Source organism: Salmo trutta, chromosome 19, assembly GCF_901001165.1.
Source record: "Salmo trutta chromosome 19, fSalTru1.1, whole genome shotgun sequence".
Lineage (NCBI taxonomy): Eukaryota > Metazoa > Chordata > Actinopteri > Salmoniformes > Salmonidae > Salmo > Salmo trutta.
Genome location: NC_042975.1, coordinates 44,045,456 through 44,065,840, shown reverse-complemented (window position 1 = coordinate 44,065,840; position 20,385 = coordinate 44,045,456). Strand labels below are relative to the sequence as shown.

Sequence of the window (20,385 nt, the reverse complement as noted above, 5' to 3'; positions counted from 1 at the left end):
CCACTTCTTTCGCCTCGATCCAAAAACTCTATGTACCAGTTGACGAGTGGGGCCTGTAGCGGAGTGAGCCGGGTCAGTGTCACAAGAACAAGTTGACTGAGCGTGGCTGCAAACATTTCCCATGCCATCCTAAACGCTGTGCGATTTACTATGGAACATGAATTCCACTGCATTACAGAAAAGTACGAATATAGGCCTAATGAATTTTGTAAATTAGCGTATAACAAACCACTTTAAGCCTATTATTAATTAGGAACTCCGGTATGACAGGACTTGGAAGAGTGCAGAATTGACATTGTGTAGCCTAAGTAAATGCGGATTGCATAATCAAATAGCCACCTCAGAAATGAAGTAGACCTACAAATGATCAAACTGCATAGGCAATCCAAAGAGCAGCCTTTATGGAAGTTTGTTGGCCTAACTACGGGGTAGTTCTAGGCATTATATCGATCCAACTATTAACATTTCAAATGTAGGCTACACATTTACATTTCTATTGAAATCCCTGAAACCTGTTAATTAAACAAATGATGGCATTATTACTGGTTTGCATTGGAGTCTAGAGACAGTATATCATTCAATATTAGATACAAGAATAAACCAGATAATCTTACTGTGCTGTCTCATGTTGGTAGTGACAATGATCTAAATAGCATAGGACCTATATGGCCTGGGTAATGATCACATTTATTTTTTGAATACATGCGTCTTATTAAATAAAACTACACCAGTGAGTCAGGCAGACGCTACATTAGACTACGGTAGGCCTAGGATTTCTAATTGTTGTAACGCCGATTACGTTGATAGAAGGAGGCTGGATTGGAGGGCGTGCACGGACGTAACGGATTACGGAGACACAGCAGACGCAAGCGGAGAGAGGGAGGAGAATGGATAAGGGATATACGTAACTAGAACCTCAATTGTAGCAGCGGAGATCATATAGAACACACAGTAGGCTACAGAAAGTAACATCAATATGCGGGACTAGGCTGGATAAGAGAATAGCCTATGGATTAAATAGCCTACCAAATTGGGTTGACCAATTGTATCACCTGCAATCAGTCTTTCAACGCTGTGTCCCTTGATACATTGTTTTTATTTTCAAGCAATAATTTTGGAAACATTTTGCGCTACGACGACTCATCGCCTCTGAGATTCTGCTATTTAAATATAGGCCTACATAAATGTTCTAGGATTTTTTTTGGGGGGGGGGGGGGGTTCACAATCTGCAGCCACTCTTGTGGCAATGTCGAAAACACCGTGATCTTAACCGTGGCTAAACCGGTCGACATACATCATTGTAGTGGAGTTATCTGTGGTTTCCGTAGCTACGGTACTGCCTGGGTTGAGAACTCTTTCCAGCGATGTTCTCACAAATACAAGTACGTATTTCATAATGGTCAACATTGTAAATCTGTGCACATATAGTTTACTGTATTACTTCTGAATAATTGTCTCGCACGGTTCCTCTGTTCCGCAGCTGATTAACTTTGCGTGACAACGACAATGGTAACCGTGCGTTGCTGTAATAATAAGCTACCGAATGCTTTGGCATGCGTGTTGTGTCTAGGACTTCGTGACTGATCCAATGAGCAAGATCCACCCCTTCTATAACCTATTGTATATAGCCTACATGTACTGTCAGCCTTCAGCACAATTTGGTCACCTACAGATTCCCATGAAGTCTACAGCATGTATCAATCCAACCAGATTGGTATGAAATGGAAGCAAACAAATGTATAAAGTAGCTTTACTTTAGCGATAGTGGATATGGTTTTTGGACTGCAATTGACTACTTCTGGTTTCTGGTCTTTGCCTACCGCATAAAATGATTTTCCAGGTAAAGGCTAGTCCTGACCAATAGTCTTTGATGGCATACTGAGTGACAACCATAATTTGAACAGTCTGATGCTTTACACACTCATGTTAAACACACATACAGTCCAGTTTCTCAACTGCTGTTGAGTTAGTAACCGACATTTAATCTGTGTTCAGAATGCAATTGAATATGCAATGGCGTCAGTCCAGCCAAACCTTGGGTATGGCAAAGCCTACTTTTACATTTTCGGTCTTGAGCTAGGCTTCATATATATACACTAGATGACTGACAGGGGGCACTGTTTTGAAGCCAACGCCGCCTCCTTGGCACTCCCCCAACGTTGTAAAACCTATTTTGGAACCTATAGAAATGCATTTATTAATGTCTACATTTCTTTTTGCCACGTTTATTCACCTAAATTCATACTTTTAAATTATATTGTGTGAGCTAAACATTAAAATAAAATAAAAAATAGAAAGATTTGTCCTTAAAGTATAATTTTGGGAAAGTTATGTTACTGTCCCCACTACAACAACAACATACTTTAAAAACGTTTAATACTGTAGAATTCCACTCATTCCTATGGAGGACTGATTCTTATGGCCGACCGGTGGCATAAAAGCCTCTCATTGCCCAATACATAGCTTAAGCAATCCAGGGTTTATATACATAATTGTACACAACTGACACCCCTGGAATAGTCTCCCAAGGGAATGACCTGTGCAAATGATGGCCCTCCAGGACCTGATTGAGATTCCTGATCCAGTATCCCTGCACATTGTAAACATGGTACTGGAACTGACCCTCTATATAGATAGTATGCTTACTTACTTTATCGTCTTCTTCTTCTTCTTTTTATATCTTGTTTTTTTTCCCTACCTTGTTATTTTTAGTATTACATTGTTATTTATTACTGTATTGTTGGGGTTAGAGCTTGCAAGAAAGGTATTTCACTGTACTTGTGCATGTGACTTGAAACTTAATGGTCTGATGCAGCCGTTTTTATCTCAATATCAAATCATTTCTGGGTAACAATGAAGTACCTTACTGTGATTGTTTTCTTTTTTTTACCATTTTAATTTAAAACAAAAATATTCTTAGCTAAGAGCAATTTCTCAAACAAGAATTTTGCTAGGACTGTCTGGGAATTGTTGGGGAGGGGGAAATTGAAAACTAACTGTTATTGGCAGAGGTTTGGAACTCTTTCTTATTGGTGACCGTGGAAGGCCAAAACTCCCTTCCACCAAAACAGGCTGAAATTTCAGGTGGTCTTTTCAAACAGCTCTCACACTAATGAACATTATAATTTCACAGTATTATTCCAACCTCCTATTGTGGAAATATAGCACATTCGGAAAGTATTTAGACCCCGTCCCTTTTCCACATTTTGTTACGTTATAGCCTTATTCTAAAATGGATTAAATAAAAAAAATGCTTCATCAATCTACACACAATACCCCATCATGACAAAGTGAAAACATGTTTTTCAAAATTTTAGCAAAAATAAATAAATACAACATTTAAATTAAGTTTACATAAGTATTCAAACCCTTTCCAATGAGACTTGAAATTGAGCTCAGGTGCATCCTATTTCCACTGATCATCCTTGAGGGGTTTATATAACTTGGTTGGAGTCCAACTTTTGTAAATTCAATTGATTGGACATGACTTACAGTTGATGTCTGAAGTTTACATACACCTTAGCCAAATACATTTAAACTCAGTTTTTCAAAATTCCTGACATTTAATTCCAGTAAAGATTCCCTGTCTTAGGTCAGTTAGGATCACCACTTTATTTTAAGAATGTGAAATGTCAGAATAATAATAGAGAGAATGATTTATTTCAGCTTTTATTTCTTTCATCACATTCCCAGTGGGTCAGAAGTTTACATACACTCAATTAGTATTTGGTAGCATTGCCTTTAAATTGTAAAAATTGGGTCAAACATTTCAGGTTGCCTTCCACAAGCTTCCCACAATAAGTTGGGTGAATTGTGGCACATTTCTCCTGACAGAGCTGGTGTAACTGAGTCAGGTTTGTAGGTCTCCTTGCTCGCACACACTTTTTCAGTTCTGCCCACAAATTTTCTAAGGGATTGAGGTCAGGGCTTTGTGATGGCCACTCCAATACCTTGACTTTGTTGTCCTTAAGCCATTTTGCCACAACTTTTGAAGTATGCTTTGGGTCATTGTCCATTTGGAAGACCCATTTGCGACCAAGCTTTAACTTCCTGACTGATGTCTTGAGATGTTGCTTCAATATATCCACACAATGTTTCTCCTCATGATGCCATCTATTTTGTGAAGTGCACCAGTCCCTCCTGCAGCAAAGCACCCCCACAACATGAAGCTGCCACCCCCGTGCTTCACGGTTGAGATGGTATTCTTCGGCTTGCAAGCCTCCCTCTTTTTCCTCCAAACATAACGATGGTCATTATGGCCAAACAGTTCTATTTTTGGTTCATCAGACCAGAGGACATTTCTCCAAAAAGTACGATCTTTGTCCCCATGTGCAGTTGCAAACCATAGTCTGGCTTTTTTATGGCGGTTTTGGAGCAGTGGCTTCTTCCTTGCTGAGCGGCCTTTCAGGTTATGTTGATATCGGACTCGTTTTACTGTGGACATAGATACTTTTGTACCTGTTTCCTCCAGCATCTTCACAAGGTCCTTTGCTGTTGTTCTGGGATTGATTAGCACTTTTCGCACCAAAGTACGTTCATCTCTAGGAGACAGAACGCGTCTCCTTCCTGAGCGGTATGACGGCTGTGTGGTCCCATGGTGTTTATACTTGCGTACTATTGTTTGTACAGATGAACGTGGTACCTTCAGGAATTTGGAAATGGCTCCCAAGGATGAACCAAACTTGTGGAGGTCTACCATTTTCTTTCTGAGGTCTTGGCTGATTTCTTTTGATTTTCCCATGAAGTCAAGCAAAGAGGCATTGTTTGAAGGTAGGCCTTGAAATACATCCACAGGCACATCTCCAATTGACTCAAATGATGTCAATTAGCTTATCAGAAGCTTCTAAGGCCATGACATCATTTTCTGGAATTTTCCAAGCTGTTTAAAGGCACAGTCAACTTAGTGTATGTAAACTTCTGACCCACTGGAATTGTGATACAATGAATTATAAGTAAAATAATCTGTCTGTAAACAAATGTTGAAAAAATTGCTTGTGTCATGCACACAGTAGATGTCCTAACCGACTTGCCAAAACTATAGTTTGTTAACAAGAAACTTGTGGAGAAGTTGAAAAACGAGTTTTAATGACTCCAACCTAAGTGTACAGTCGTGGCCAAAAGTTTTGAGAATGACACAAATATTACTTTTCATAAAGTTTGCTGCTTCAGTCTCTTTAGATATTTTTGTCAGATGTTACTATGGAATACTGAAGTATAATTACAAGCATTTCACAAGTGTCAAAGGCTTTTATGGACAACTTCATGAAGTTGTTGCAAAGAGTCAATATTTGTAGTGTTGACCCTTCTATTTCAAGACCTCTGCAATCTGCCCTGGCATGCTGTGAATTAACTTCTGGGCCACATCCTGACTGACGACAGCCCATTCTCGCATAATCAATGCTTGGAGTCTGTCAGAATTTGTGGGTTTTTGTTTGTCCACCTGCCTCTTCAGGATTGATCACAAGTTCTCAATGGGATTAAGGTCTGGGGAGTTTCCTGGCCATGGACCCAAAATATCATTTTTGTTCCCCGAGCCACTTAGTTATCACTTTTTCCTTATGGCAAGGTGTTCTATCATGCTGGAAAAGGAATTGTTCTTCACCAAACTGTTCCTGGATGGTTGAGGGAAGTTGCTCTGGGATGATGTGTTGGTACCATTCTTTATTCATGGCTGTGTTCTTAGGCAAAATTGTGAGTGAGTCCACTCCTTTGGCTGAGAAGCAACCCCACACATGAATGGTCTCAGGATGCTTTACTGTTGGCATGACACAGGACTGATGGTAGCGCTCACCTTGTCTTCTCCGGACAAGCTTTTTTCTGGATGCCCCAAACAATCAGGAAGGGGAATCATCAGAGAAAATGACTTTACCCCAGTCGTCAGCAGTCCAATCCCTGTACCTTTTGCAGAATATCAGTCTGTCCCTGATGTTTTTTCCTGGAGAGAAGTGGCTTCTTTGCTGCCCTTCTTGACACCAGGCCATCCTCCAAAAGTCTTTGCCTCACTGTGCGTGCAGATGCACTCACACCTGCCAACTGCCATTCCTGAGCAAGCTCTTTACTGGTGGTGCCCCGATCCCGCAGCTGAATCAACTTTAGGAGACGGTCCTGGTGCTTGCTGGACTTTCTTGGGCGCCCTGAAGCCTTCTTCACAACAATTGAACCGCTCTCCTTGAAGTTCTTTATGATCCGATAAATGGTTGATTTAGGTGCAATCTTACTGGCAGCAATATCCTTGCCTGTGAAGCCCTTTTTGTGCAAAGCAATGATGACGGCACGTGTTTCCTTGCAGGTAGCCATGGTTGACAGAGGAAAAACAATGATTCCAAGCACCACCCTCCTTTAGAAGCATCCAGTCTGTTATTCGAACTCAATCAGCATGACAGAGTGATCTCCAGCCTTGTCCTCGTCAACACTCACACCTGTGTTAACGAGAGAATCACTGACATGATGTCAGCTGGTCCTTTTGTGGCAGGGCTGAAATGCAGTGGAAATGTTTTTTTGGGATTCAGTTCATTTGCATGGCAAAGAGGGACTTTGCAATTAATTGCAATTCATCTGATTATTCTTCATAACATTCTGGAGTATATGCAAATTGCCATCATACAAACTGAGGCAGCAGACTTTGTGAAAATCTATATTTCTGTCATTCTCAAAACTTTTGGCCACGACTCTATGTAAACATCCGACTTCAACTGTATATAGACACACCTATATAAGGTTCCTCAGTTGACAGTGCATGTCAGAGCAAAAATCAAGTCATGAGGTCAAAGGAATTGTCTGTAGAGCTCCGAGACTGGATTGTGTCGAGGCACATATCTAGGGAAGGGTACCAAAAACATTTTCAGCATTGAAGGTCCCCAAGAACACAGCAGCCTCCATCATTCTTAAATGGAAGAAGTTTGGAACCACCAAGACTCTTCCTAAAGCTGGCTGCCCGGCCAAACTGAGCAATCTGGGGAGAAGGGTCTTGGTCAGGGAGGTGACCAAGAACCCGATGGTCCCTCTGACAGAGCTCCAGAGTTCCTCTGTGGAGAAGAGAAAACCTTCCAGAAGGACAACCATCTCTGCAGCACTCAACCAATCAGGCCTTTATGGTAGAGTGGCCAGACGGAACCCACTCCTCAGTAAAAGGCACATGACAGCCTGCTTGGAGTTTGCCAAAAGGCACGTAAAGGACTCTCAGACCATGAGAAACAAGATTCTCTGGTCTGATGAAATCAAGATTGAACTCTTTGGCCTCAATGCCAAGCGTCACATCTGGAGGAAACCGAGCACCATTGGGCGGCGCACAATTATCCCAGCGTCGTCCGGGTTTGGCCGGTGTAGGCCATCATTGTAAATAAGAATTTTTACTTAACTGACTTGCCTAGTTAAATAAAGGCCACATTTAAAACATTTAAAAATCCCAACGGTGAAGCATGGTGGTGGCAGCATCATGCTGTGCGGATGTTTTTCAGTGGCAGGGACTGGGAGACTAGTCAGGATCGAGGGAAAGATGAACGGAGCAAAGTACAGAGAGATCCTTGATGAAAACTTGCTCCAGAGCACTCAGGACCTGACTGGGGCGAAGGTTCACCTTCCAACAGGACTACAACCCTAAGCACACAGCCAAGACAACGCAGGAGTGGCTTCGGGACAAGTCTTTGAGTGTCCTTGAGTGGCCCAGCCAAAGCCCGGACTTGAACCTGATCTAACATCTCTGGAGACCTGAAAATAGCTGTGCAGCGACGCTCCCCATCCAACTTGACAGAGCTTGAGAGGATCTACAGAGAAGAATGGGAGAAATTTCCCAAATACAGGTGTGCCAAGCTTGTAGTGTCATTCCCAAGAAGACTTGAGGCTGTAATCGCTGCCAAAGGTGCTTCAATAAAGTAAGGGGTCTGAATACTTACGTAAATGTGATATTTCAGTTTTTGCTTTGTCATTATGGGATATTATGTGTAGATTGATGAGGGGAAAAAACTATTTAATCAATTTTAGAATAAAGCTGTAACGTAACAAAGTGGAAAAAGTGATGGGGTCTGAATACTTTCTGAATGCAATGTATATCTAAAACATATGAAAAACATATTTTTGACTGAAATGGGCCTGTAAGAAGCCATAATGTACAGACTATGTAAACATAAATGGTACCATAGATCTTTCAGAATACAAGTGTATGCGTGAGATTGAGATAACAAGTAGCACAAGTTCTGGTGCTTTTGACAATCATGATTTCGCAGGTGTTAGCATCTTTCGAATTTTGGAAGGGGAGGGGACAATTGGCCCATAGACTTGTCTGTAACTTACAAAGAGAGAGGGTGGAGCTCTTCGTTCCGGTTCCGAATCCTCGTTCTATTTCTTATCTTTACACGTATGGACCCAGAACTTAATCGAGCATCTGACCAATTACACATTACTTTAGTTCTGAGTTAACAGAGATTAAAGAAGCAATAATCCCATTTTGCAATTAACCTTTCACCAGTCTGAGATAAGTGGACAAGGCCCACTTCTGCTGTCCTCAATGTCTCCACAGTGTGGCGCATGCAAAGCTTTCATGAACTTTAGATATGTCATACTCCTCAGTCCTCACTTACACAGAACAACAGTTGTGCTGTAATAGTTCTTACTCTGAGATAAGGAACATTTACATACAGTTCCAGTCAAAAGTCTGGACACACCTACTCATTCAAGGGTTTTTCTTTATTTGTACTATTTTCTACATTGTAGAATAGTGATGACATCAAAACGATGAAATAACACAAATGGAATCATGTGGTAACCAAAAAAGTGATAAACATATCAAAATACATTTTATATTTTAGATTCTTCAAAGTAGCCACCCTTTGCCTTCATGACAGTATTGCACACTCTTGGCATTCTCTCAACCAGCTTTACATGGAATGCTTTTCCAACAGACTTGAAGGAGTTCCCACATATACTGAGCACTTGTTGGCTGCTTTCCTTCACTCTGAGGTCCAACTCATTCCAAACCATCTCAATTGGGTTGAGGTCGGGTGATTGTGGAGGCCAGGTCATCTGATGCAGCACCATCACTCTCCTTCTTGGTCAAATAGCCTTTACACAGCCTGGAGGTGTGTTTTGGGTCATTGTCCTGTTGAAAAACAAATGATAGTCCCACTAAGCACAAGCCAGATAGGATTGTGCTTAGTGGGAAGTGACGAGTCCAAATGTGGAATATTTGGTTCCATCTGCCGTGTCTTTGTGAGACACAGAGTAGGTGAATGGATGATCTCCACATGTGTGGTTTCCACTGTGAAGCATGGAGGAGGAGGTGTGATGGTGTGGGGGTGCTTTGCTGGTGACACTATCAGTGATTTATTTAGAATTCAAGGCACACTTAATCAGCATGGCTACCACAGCATTCTGCAGCGATACGCCATCCTATCTGGCTTGTGCTTAGTGGGACTATCATTTGTTTTTCAACAGGACAATGACCCAAAACAAACCTCCAGGCTGTGTAAAGGCTATTTGACCAAGAAGGAGAGTGATGGAGCGCTGCATCAGATGACCTGGCCTCCACAATCACCCGACCTCAACCCAATTGAGATGGTTTGGGATGAGTTGGACCGCAAGATGAAGAAAAAGCAGCCAACAAGTGCTCAGTATATATGGGAACTCCTTCAAGTCTGTTGGAAAATCATTCAGTGTGAAGCTGGTTGAGAGAATGCCAAGAGTGTGCAAAGCTATCATGAAGGCAAAGGGTGGCTACTTTGAAGAATATAAAATATAAAATGTATTTTGATTTGTTTAACACTTTTTTTGGTTACTACATGATTCCATATGTGTTATTTCATAGTTCTGATGTCTTCACTATTATTCTACAATGCAGAAAATGGTAAAAATAAAGAACCCTTGAATGAGTAGGTGTGTCAAAACTTTTGACTGGTACTGTATATAGTTAACTAAAAAAACTAATACCAGACAAAGGAAGTAGAGACAGAAGGGTCTTTTGATGATGCTGTTGGCATTGTGTTTGAAGTGTCAACTGCAAAGATAGGTTTACTGTGCTCAGAGCTCACAATGGTCATTCAAAGCCTTTTTAACCTTTTTATAATGTACTAGATGAGCTATAATCATGAAGAACTTGAGTTACTAAACAGATGACGCTATCTAGAACCTGTTTTAGACTTGTTATTTGTCTGTCGGGTAAACAGGATAGTTTTAAAGCTTCACTTTAGATTCAACTATTGTGACGCGTGTGAACAATAGTTATGGCACTGTGTCATATCCCTAAGACAAGTATTTTTTTTACCTCAAATATGAAAATGTTATACATAGACATGTAAATCAGAGATATTTTATAATTATATATTTTACCCAGTAATATACCCATTTTGTCATCTTATCCCCTAACATTTCTTACAATATTTGTTTTGCCCCCTTCTCTCAAAACTTTGTGAATTATCATCCAATTTAAGCCTTGTGTGTGTGCATGTGTGTGAGAGAGGCAGAATTGCAGTTACTCTATCTGTCCTTCAAGCTTTCCTATGACTTTGACCTTTGGAATGTGTCAGAGGGTGCGAGTAAGGGGGAGGGGTGGTTGGGTGTAGTGTGCAGAAACATGTGCTTGAGTGCTTGTATGGTAATGAGAAAAGGCTACTGCAATGAGCTAAATTGTGCCTGTGAGAAAGTCAAAGCAATGGTTTCGACTTCTGTAAGCAATTTAAACCAAATGGTGTTGATGAAGAGAACAGGACACAGTGTATGATACAGTCACTCAGTTATACCTTACTATTTGGTTTAGAGATAAGGAGTAGCTTAGTAGTTTCACAAAGCTTTTCCCAAATCTCTGTAACTCTCTTTCTCCAACACACACACTTTCTTGGCTATACATTTCCATACCCTAATGATCTTGAAACACCTAGACAGAGTACTTAAAATACGATTGAGCCCTCTATGACAAGGATGAATGCTAGCATCTCCAGGCTTATGTTGGATAAAGCAACCATTATATATAGTGCTGGAGTTGAGATTTCGAAAATATAAAGTCAGAATTGGGAGACCAAGAGTTAATGTGTTATGTCCTTGTCCTGTGATACACTCTTCAGGACACATGTATTTTGAACATGTACATAATAAGACATGGCGTAAGGAGAAATCAGTAAATGTTTTGTCTGCCTTCTTAGGTTTCCTAATAATTGGACTGTTCTACCCAGACCATAGCCACAATTCTAAACCAATAGAAAGTGAGTGGGGTTACCAGCAGAAGAGACCAATAAGGCTTTCCTGCAGCACAGCACACAGGTAATTGCTTTTTCTATGGCCTTTAATCAAATCTGAACCACCAATAATTATGGATGTAAAATAGCCAGTGATCTAAATATTGCTGTTGTGAAGTTAAATGCTGAAACTATTTTGACGATATGGTCAAACTGCTTGATTTTAAGCACTAAGATAAAGTGTTGGCCTATACACTCTCAGCTTGTGGATAAACTTCATAAAAGTTTGAGGAGTTGAATCATTTCACAGATCATAAGGTAGTGTTTTTATTTTTCCCCCCTGCCTTTTGTAATATGCAGCGAACTGTAGTAGCCACTACCCCAGCACTGTGTCACCCTTGTCTGTCATTGAAATATTATTAGCTACTTCCTATCATGCACCAGACCTCCCATCTCTCCAATCCTCCCTGAAAACCAACATTTGAATTCGACACGTTTTTAGAAGAGTTATAGCGCGTTAGCTACGTTGTGTATCCTGTCAACACAAACGCCCGTGATAATATCGCCGAGGGCAACCAGATACTTGGGGAACTCAAGGTACCTTGAGGGAGTTGGCTAGTTAGTTTGGTAACTAACTAGCTAGCTAGCTAGAAGTAAGTTGATGTCACCTGATGAGGAAAGCCAACACATTCTAATGGCATGCTAGCTAGCTACTGCCTGGATATTTTCTTTAGCACTTAAACTTGTGATTAACTAACTTTAGCTACCTAGCTGTTAACTAAATGTACGTTTTCCATTCAGCTAAATACCTGAACATCCACACAGATCTTAGTTAATATTTGCCGAAAGGCTAGTTGTCTTGAGGATGTACAAACGCCACACATGGAACTTCACTTGTTAACGGCTAACTGTGATAACTAGCTGTAACGTTAGCTAATTGTATAGCCGAATTCCTCATAAATTCTAGCAACATAATAGGGATGTGGCATTCATTTTCTTATTATCCTCACTCTTTCCTTTACCTGCTCGGTGGCATTCATTTTGTTATTGTCCTCACTCTTTCCTTTATCTGCTCAACCTGCCTCTTTCACAATCTCACGAATGGCTTTGGCCGGCTTCAAGTATATTCAAATAGCTAGCAAATGTATTGCTGCTAACACCTTTAGCCTTCTACCTAGCTAACTGGGGGGGCGTGAAGACCTCCCGGTATTTGTCAGATCATTTACGTGTCTGTTTTAGCACTTCAAGTCTAAGACATGTTAATTTGTGAAGTCTGGAAAGTATTTTCATCTGTAGCTAGGGATCATCATTATCAGACAATGTTAATTATTGAATATCTTCACAAATGATGGGGAATTAATACATGGGAAATAAATAGTCATCCATGCCAAATGTGGGAGCTACAACAGCCGTACAATCTTTACACTGTAGTAGGGTGGAGTAGTAATATTAACGTTGACATGTTATGTAAAGGCGTAAAGATTACAGGCCAGAGTGTACAGCGTTTGAGAAGCATTGGGCCACTGGACCAACAGAAGTACTATGTCCCACATTTCACCACCTGCTGAGTTGTGGAAAGGAGGAGTCTGGGTAAACCCAGTGGCCTACAGTCTAGAGTTCAGACAGAAATGCTCCGTTTTACACAATCCCTGTCTGTGTGCTGTCATAATCCCAGAATCTCTGTATTTGAAGTTACATTTTTACATTGCATTTTGAAAGTGTTCTCTTTCTTCAATTGTTCAGATGATTAAGTGAATTGAACAATTGCCCTTGCAAAAGTGTCAGCATTCAATAGAACACAGAACTGTCTCGGATGCTGCCTCTAGGTTCTGGTGGGACATAATGGAGAGCATCGTCCATCTCCTTACTGGGAATTTCTTATGTAGCTTTCATCAAGGGATTGCTGCTCTTCTGCTGTGGATTAATTACCCTAATCTGGAGAGGGCAGAGTAGGTTGGAGCTGGGATTATGGTCTCTCTCACAGCCCTTAGCATTTTAGCACAAACATACAGTACTCCCACACGCACAAACACTCTCTCTCACTCGCCCTTCACAATATCCCATTATTGTTATGTCAGATTATTCTTTGCTGGTTTGTAGCAGCGCTTTTTCTTATAAGCTACTTGTTGTTGCGCAGTATATTTATTTATAGGGCGGCAGCAGCAAGTCAGTTAAGAACAAATTCTCATTTACAATGACAACCTAGGAACAGTTGGTTAACTGCCTCGTTCAGGGGAAGAACAACAGATTTCGACCTTGTCAGCTCGGGGATTCGATCTAGCAACCTTTCGGTTACTGGCCCAACGCTCTAACTAGGCTATCTGCCAGGATTGATGATTGTCCTGGTTGTCTAGAGGGGTCTATTGATACTAAAATGTAATGAAAGGTTGGCACATTAGAAGTGGCAGTCTAGACACAGTCTAATACCTCTGTCTCACTTTTTTCCCTCCCTCCCCCTGCCACCTCTCCCTCCATCTGCAGTGATCATGTCTTCCAGGGAGCGTCGGTCAGATCTGTACATCAAGGCAGAGCCCAGCAGTCCAGAGGGAGGTGGTGGGGGCCGGGCCAGCCCAGGGGGAGCCTCCTCAGACTCCTCCCAGAGTGGTGGAGGTGGAAATAGAAGAGACGGGGTTGGGCGCTACTCACCCCCTCTTTACACCCCAGCCCTGCGCTGCCACTTCAAGGAGGAGGGTGGTGATGGGGCGGAGGAGGGATCTACAGGTAGCGGAGGAGGGCGGTGCAAGTATGCCCTGAGCACACTACCCAAGAGACTGTGTTTAGTGTGTGGAGACGTAGCCTCTGGCTACCACTACGGTGTAGCCTCGTGTGAAGCCTGCAAGGCCTTCTTCAAGAGAACCATCCAGGGTAAGGATGCTTGTGGGAGTGAAGTTGAGTGTGTGTCACTATAAGGATTGAAATGGGATAGACCTTGACTGCTTTTACAAAAGTCTCATATCGCTGTTGTTTCTTCCTTCTCGTCTCTCCGTCCTTCTTTCCACCTCCTTGCCTTACCTAAGGTAACATTGAATATAGCTGTCCGGCGTCAAACGAATGTGAGATCACCAAGAGGCGCAGAAAGGCTTGCCAGGCGTGCCGCTTCACCAAGTGCCTCAAAGTGGGCATGCTGAAAGAGGGTGAGTGTATGATCCAGAGCCCTTAACTAGTGGACCGGTCTGGTCTGGAGACACTGTTTGATGCCGTGTGACAAGTAGTTATTTGATTAAGATCTGCCTCTTTATCTCCATACTTCTCCAAGCAAAGGGAGCTTGTTTGTCTCTCTTTCTCTCTCCCCTACTCTCTTTATCACGCTCTCTTCATTGTCGCGGTGTTGTGTGTCGCAGGAGTCCGTCTGGACCGAGTCAGAGGAGGGAGGCAGAAGTATAAAAGACGTCCAGAGGTGGAGAGCGCGACCTATCAGAGTGCCCCTTTACCGCTTAGGAAGGAAGGGGAGAAAGGTAAGGAAGGGACTGAGAAGACCTTGTCAGGTTTTGTCTTGAAAGAACACAACTGTGGGCCTCCTGATTGGCGCAGTGGTCTAGGGCACTGCATTGCAGTGCTAGCTGTGCCACTAGAGATTCTGGGTTCAAGTCCAGGCTCTGTTGCAGCCGGTGGAGACCGGGAGACCCATGGGGTGGCGCACAATTGGCCCAGCGTCGTCCGGGTTAGGGAGGATTTGGCCGGCAGGGATGTCCTTGTCCCATCACACACTAGCAACTCCTGTGGTGGGCCCGGCTCAGTGCACGCCGACACGGTCGCCAGGTGTACGGTGTTTCCTCTGACACATTGGTGCAGCTGGCTTCTGGGTTAAGTGAGCATTGTGTCAAGAAGCAGTGCGTCTTGGTTGGGTTCTGTTTCGGAGGATGCACAGCTATTGACCTTTGCCTCTCCCGAGTCCGTACGGGAGTTGCTGCAATGAGACAAGACTGTAACTATAAATTGGATGCCACAAAATTGGGGTTAAAAAGAAAAAAAAAGAATACAACTGTGCAGTCAAGTTTTCTAAAGAGCCCTCATTTCCCAGCAGAACCATTATATTAACATAGTATCTTTTGTTTTATGGTAAATGTAACAGCTGTTGTGCCATAATGCTTGCTTTCTGTGTGTGTGTGACCCAGGATCCTCCAGCATCATCGTGTCCCACCTCCTGGTGGCAGAGCCAGAGAAACTGTTTGCCATGCCTGACCCCCTGCAGCCTGATACGGCTCAGCGCACACTCACCACCCTGTGTGACCTCGCCGACCGCGAACTGGTCGTCATCATCGGCTGGGCCAAACACATCCCCGGTAAGGGGGGCAGGGAAGAGGGGTGGGTGGGGGAGGGAGATCGGCATGGGAAGAGAATGGAGGAGTGTAGGAATGTAGTATGGGTCTACGGTGAAATAAGTTGGTTGGAACTAGCCCTCAGCACTTATCATTAGCCCTGCAGTGGTTCACTATGTCTTATTCAGGGACTAGAATGCTGTCTTTTTGTATCAGCTGTCTGCCTTGTGATTGATCAGGCCAGTCTGCTCTAACCCTAACCTCCCTCCCCTTCATGTGTCCACCCTTGCAGGCTTCCTGTCGCTGTCCCTGGCAGACCAGATGTCGGTGCTGCAGTCGGTGTGGCTGGAGGTGCTGGTGCTGGGTGTGGCCTTCCGCTCCCTAGGCTGTGAGGATGAGGTAGTGTTCGCTGAGGACTTTGTCCTTGATGAGGAGATGTCCCGCGTGGCTGGACTGACAGAGCTCAACGCAGCCGTCAGCCAGCTGGCCCGACGCTTCCGCTCCCTGCAGCTGGACCGGGAGGAGTTTGTCATGCTCAAAGCCATTGCACTCACCAACTCAGGTAAACTAGCTATACAACAGTATAATCATAGAATATCCATCCAATCAGCATTATGTGGAGGGACATAACATGAAAATGTGATAAAAGCAGTAGGTGAGACTGAAATATCGAACCCTCCATATGTACAATTAGTTACTAATATGACAACATTCTTTATTTGAACCACAACTCTAATTCAGTTTCATTTAGCAGTTTGGTCCAAACAGTTTATTTCAAAGAAAATACACCCAACAAAAAGCGCAGACAGATTAGTAAAGATTTGTCTCAGTCCCATTCTCTGAGGAGATTGTTGAAGTGCATAACTCCAGCCCTGAGGGACTGACAGACGATTGCTGTAAACAACAAATTCACCCCCACTGTCTGCTTAGTGCACAAAGGCACTATTTTTTTGTAATATTTGTCATGTTATGGACCAGTGCGTCCTATTACTTAATCACCTATGTTTACTGCCAAACACAATCTTACAAAACCCTCTGTCCAAAAGACAAAAAGGAAGCTTTTAGAAATACATGCTGACCATGCTCCCTCTCTCCCCTGCCAGACTCTGTGTACATAGAGGACATGGAGGCGGTGCAGAAGCTGAGGGACCTCCTCCACCAGACCCTGTTGGAGCTAGAGTGCCAGCGACGCCCCGAGGACCCCCAGCGGGCGGGGCGTCTCCTCCTCACCCTCCCCCTTCTCCGCCAGACGGCTGGTCGCGCCCTCACCACCTTCTATAGCATCAAGACCCGAGGCGGCGTGCCCATGCACAAACTCTTCCTAGAGATGCTGGAAGCTATGATGGACTCGCCCTAGAGAGAAGGGAGGAAAGCCAAGGAAAGAGGATGCAAGGGCATGAGAAGAAACAGGGAATCTGCAAAGAGTGAATGGCTGGCTGGTGTGAATGGAGAAGTTTTTATTCGATTTTGATAATGAAGAATGTGGAGATTATCTCGAAAGTTTTTTTATCATAGCCTCTTCAGAGATTCAAGTGTGTTTAAAAACAGAGAAAACCCATATACATGTAATAGATGCCCTCTGTGGAGGTTGATGGTGGAATATAACTCCTTAATACATGACCGCCAAACTTTGTTGAAAGACTCCAAGACTCGGTCAGTTCAAATATGGGAATAAACTACATCCAATCAATCTGAATGCCAGAATCATATTAGATGCCCACTATCCCTAACCTTCAGATGATAAACTACTGAAGGACTGCAGTGAGATATCTAAGACCAGACTGTAACCTTGTGGCTTAGACTTTATTGCGAACGATGCAATATCTCCCTCCACACAAAAGCCATAGTAAAAAACAAGAAAAGAAATAGCCATTGACGAAGACTGCAGTATGGGGTCAGACCGACATGCACCCACAAGAGTATTTGTAGATTTGTCTACATACACAGTCTTACAATTCATTCATATGAATTACTTGCAATATGTTTTTAAGCAATACAATACTTTACACACAATTAATTGCAAGAAAAATAATAGTTGTGACTCGTATGGCAATGACTGGCTATACATATAGGCTTAGGTGGCCAGGTGGGTGTGGAAAAACGGCTTTATAAAAGGCTGTGCAATTGATTATTAGTCCAAGAAAAGGGAGTATTATGATTGTCAACAAAATGTTGACTTGTCTCTTTACTTGGAAGTTGTTAGATTGTATTTATACTGTAAGGAGACTCAATAGGTACACAAAAAACAGAATACTGCTCAAGTAGTTGTGTGCGAGACAGAAGGGAAGGTTTGCTGCAGTGTTGGCACCACACTGAAGCAATGAAGGTGCAGTAAAATCGGGGGGAAAGCGACAGTTCTACTTTTTGGAATAATTGATTCTCCAGATCTCTTCGCTAGTCCTCTCCAACCCGTCTGATTCAGATGGAATGTGCTGCTTAAAACCGTTAGTTTGATTAACTGAATTTGCCATTATTAGTGATCAAATTGACTTGGGGCTAAAATTAGGAATTTAAACTGTTATATTTTACATGTTGTGCCAGTGGAACAGATTGCTGCTGCTCTTGCAGCCGCTGAAAGACTGAAGGGACCTCTGTTGTTTTGACCTGGAGGTCCTCTTACTGTGTATGATTTTTGAACCGCAAGCATGTTGGTGCGCAAATGGGGCATTGAATGCAACACATTCAGCCTCATATGGGAAGCTCCAGCCCAGTCTGACTGAGACCATAGCTTTAATCCTTTTCAAACCCACTGAGCACACACTGGTTGAATCAATGTTGTTTCCACGTCATTTCAATGAAACTACATTGAACCAACGTGGAATAGGACGTATTACTAGAAATAACTGAAAACCGTTATGATTGTGTGTTTTCACTGTTAAAGAAAACGTTTGAACATGCCAATGAGAGCTGAAGCCTGTAAATATGGGAGATGGTCCTTGACATGAATGATGGAATAGATTAGACTCATTGCCACTGTTAACTGAAATTCATGCTTGAGTATCTGGATTTTCCACCGTAGTTTTTTCTTGGATTTTAAGGCTATCTTGCATTTACATTGTTACACTTGGCCTCAGGTTTGGTACTGAAATAAAGCAATCCGTTGAGAATGTTGTGATTGTTATGTTTTTCAAATGGATTTTTTTCTTCTGACAATGCATTGAATCTGAAGAAAACCATGTCCTTTAGGAATTGTTACACCGTTACTGAATTGACATACTCCCCTCTTAAGTACCCCACCTATATTATCTGTCAGAGATTTTGCAGTCTGTTAACTCTCCCAAACAAATGTTGTAGTTTTATAATGTACCCATTCATTTCTGTTCTTCACGGCTGTGGATGTTTGCATTTGAGGTTTTGATTTGTGACTATTTTAATTCCGTTTTTTTTTTTCTCCAATTGAACAGTAGCATTAGGTAACAATTGTCTCAACTCTGTTCTATATCTTGCGGTCTGATTTGTGCTTTGTTCTATCATTATTTTTTCAATTTTGTTTCTCAAAGGCGACTTGGAATTTTTGAAAATGTGTAAACAAACATGGATGCCTTGGTCCAGTTTAAGAAAGTTGTAAAAAATGTAAATGTTTGTGTCAATAACTAATATAATAATACAAAGGTAGTGTTTTCAGAAGGATACGCATTATGTAATGTCACTTTGTCTGTCATATATAGGTATGGTTCGGGGGGGGGCATTTAGAGTATCACAATTTAGAGGATGTAAAATCATTGGTGGTTGTTGTAAAATGAGCAATACAAGAAATTACCAAAACTCTGTTTCACATTTCCTTGTATAGTCACAATGTAAATTAAACATAAACAGTAATATTAATAATAATAATGACAATTAATAGTAGTATTAAAGCTTATAACATGGAAAAGTTCAAATCAATATTTGTATTTAAAAGATTAAATTCTATTTTTTACTCAATTTGCTGATATTTGTTGATACTCATTTTATCTTTTGTGTGGGTTTAAGTATAATGGCTGTGAATGTCTGTGTGTGTGTATGTACTGTTTTTCAGTAAGCTACAATGGTTATTTTGATGTGACTGTCTAAACAAAATGTTCATAATTAAATTACTATGAAGAAAAGACAAATGCTACACTGAAGTAAACAAGTGGTAGATTAAAATATTGTAGGTGCTTTGTGTTTTGTAATAAATTAACACACACCATCACATTTCATTGGTCTCGTACGTCTTCTGTCATGATTTGTTTGTTAGAATGTTTGTCTGTCTGCTGCTGTCCTGTTTCCCAGTCATGTTAAACACTGTTTCTTGTCCTGCTCACCAAAGTACATGAGTCAGATATAAACACAGAGATCCTCTTAAATTAGTTCTAATATGCAATTCTATGGATTGTGCCTTCAGAAAGTATTCATACCCCTTGATTTATTCTACTTTTGGTTGTGGTACAGCCTGAATTCAAAATGGTTTACATTCTACACACAATACCTCATAAGTAAAAATATGTTTTTAGAAATGTTTGTGAATTTTAAAATGAAATATAGAAATATCTAAGTATTAACACCCCTGAGTCAATACTTTGTAGAAGCATCTTTGTAAGTGATTACAGCTGTGAGTCTTTCTGGGTAAGTCTCTCAGACTTTTCCACATCTAGAATTGTGTTATGTTTGGGGCAAATCCAATACAACACATCACTGAGTACCACTCTCCATATTTGAATTGCCCTTTCAGCAGGATAATAACCTAAAACACAAAGCCAAATCTACACTGGAGTTGCTTAGTAAGAAAACAGTGAACATTCCTGAGTGGCCGAGTTACAGTTTTTGACTTAAAACTATTTTAAAATCTATGGCAACACCTGAAAATGGTTGTCTGGCAATGATCAATAACCAATTTGACAGAGTTTGAAGAATTCTGAAAATAATAATGGGCAATTGTTGCACAATCCAGGTGTGGAACGCTCTTAGATACATACCCTGACTCACAGATTTAATCACTGCCA

At 41.8% G+C, this 20,385-nt stretch overlaps 1 protein-coding gene across 4 annotated transcripts; it reads left to right on the top strand.

Moving 5' to 3' along the window:
- The first annotated feature begins 873 nt into the window (after positions 1 to 873).
- Positions 874 to 19,597, top strand: LOC115154679 (steroid hormone receptor ERR1). Of its 4 annotated transcripts, XM_029701156.1 has the most exons (8): positions 874 to 1,382; positions 11,130 to 11,247; positions 13,644 to 14,027; positions 14,180 to 14,296; positions 14,504 to 14,617; positions 15,278 to 15,445; positions 15,714 to 15,983; positions 16,525 to 19,597. In XM_029701156.1, the coding sequence occupies exons 3-8, from the start codon at positions 13,649 to 13,651 to the stop codon at positions 16,776 to 16,778; spliced, it is 1,302 nt and encodes a 433-aa protein (XP_029557016.1). In that variant the 5' UTR covers positions 874 to 1,382; positions 11,130 to 11,247; positions 13,644 to 13,648; the 3' UTR covers positions 16,779 to 19,597. The 4 variants fall into 4 exon arrangements, with proteins under 4 accessions (XP_029557016.1, XP_029557015.1, XP_029557017.1 ...); XM_029701155.1 differs by lacking the exon at positions 11,130 to 11,247; XM_029701157.1 differs by lacking the exons at positions 874 to 1,382; positions 11,130 to 11,247 and adding an exon at positions 11,576 to 11,759.
- The last annotated feature ends 788 nt before the right edge of the window (positions 19,598 to 20,385 follow it).

Excerpts from the sequence above, each read along its gene's own strand:
- LOC115154679 (XM_029701155.1), top strand. Across the intron at positions 14,297-14,503 it reads AGTGGGCATGCTGAAAGAGG|GAGTCCGTCTGGACCGAGTC; the intron begins GTGAGTGTATGA and ends TGTGTGTCGCAG. Across the intron at positions 15,446-15,713 it reads CTGGGCCAAACACATCCCCG|GCTTCCTGTCGCTGTCCCTG; the intron begins GTAAGGGGGGCA and ends CCACCCTTGCAG.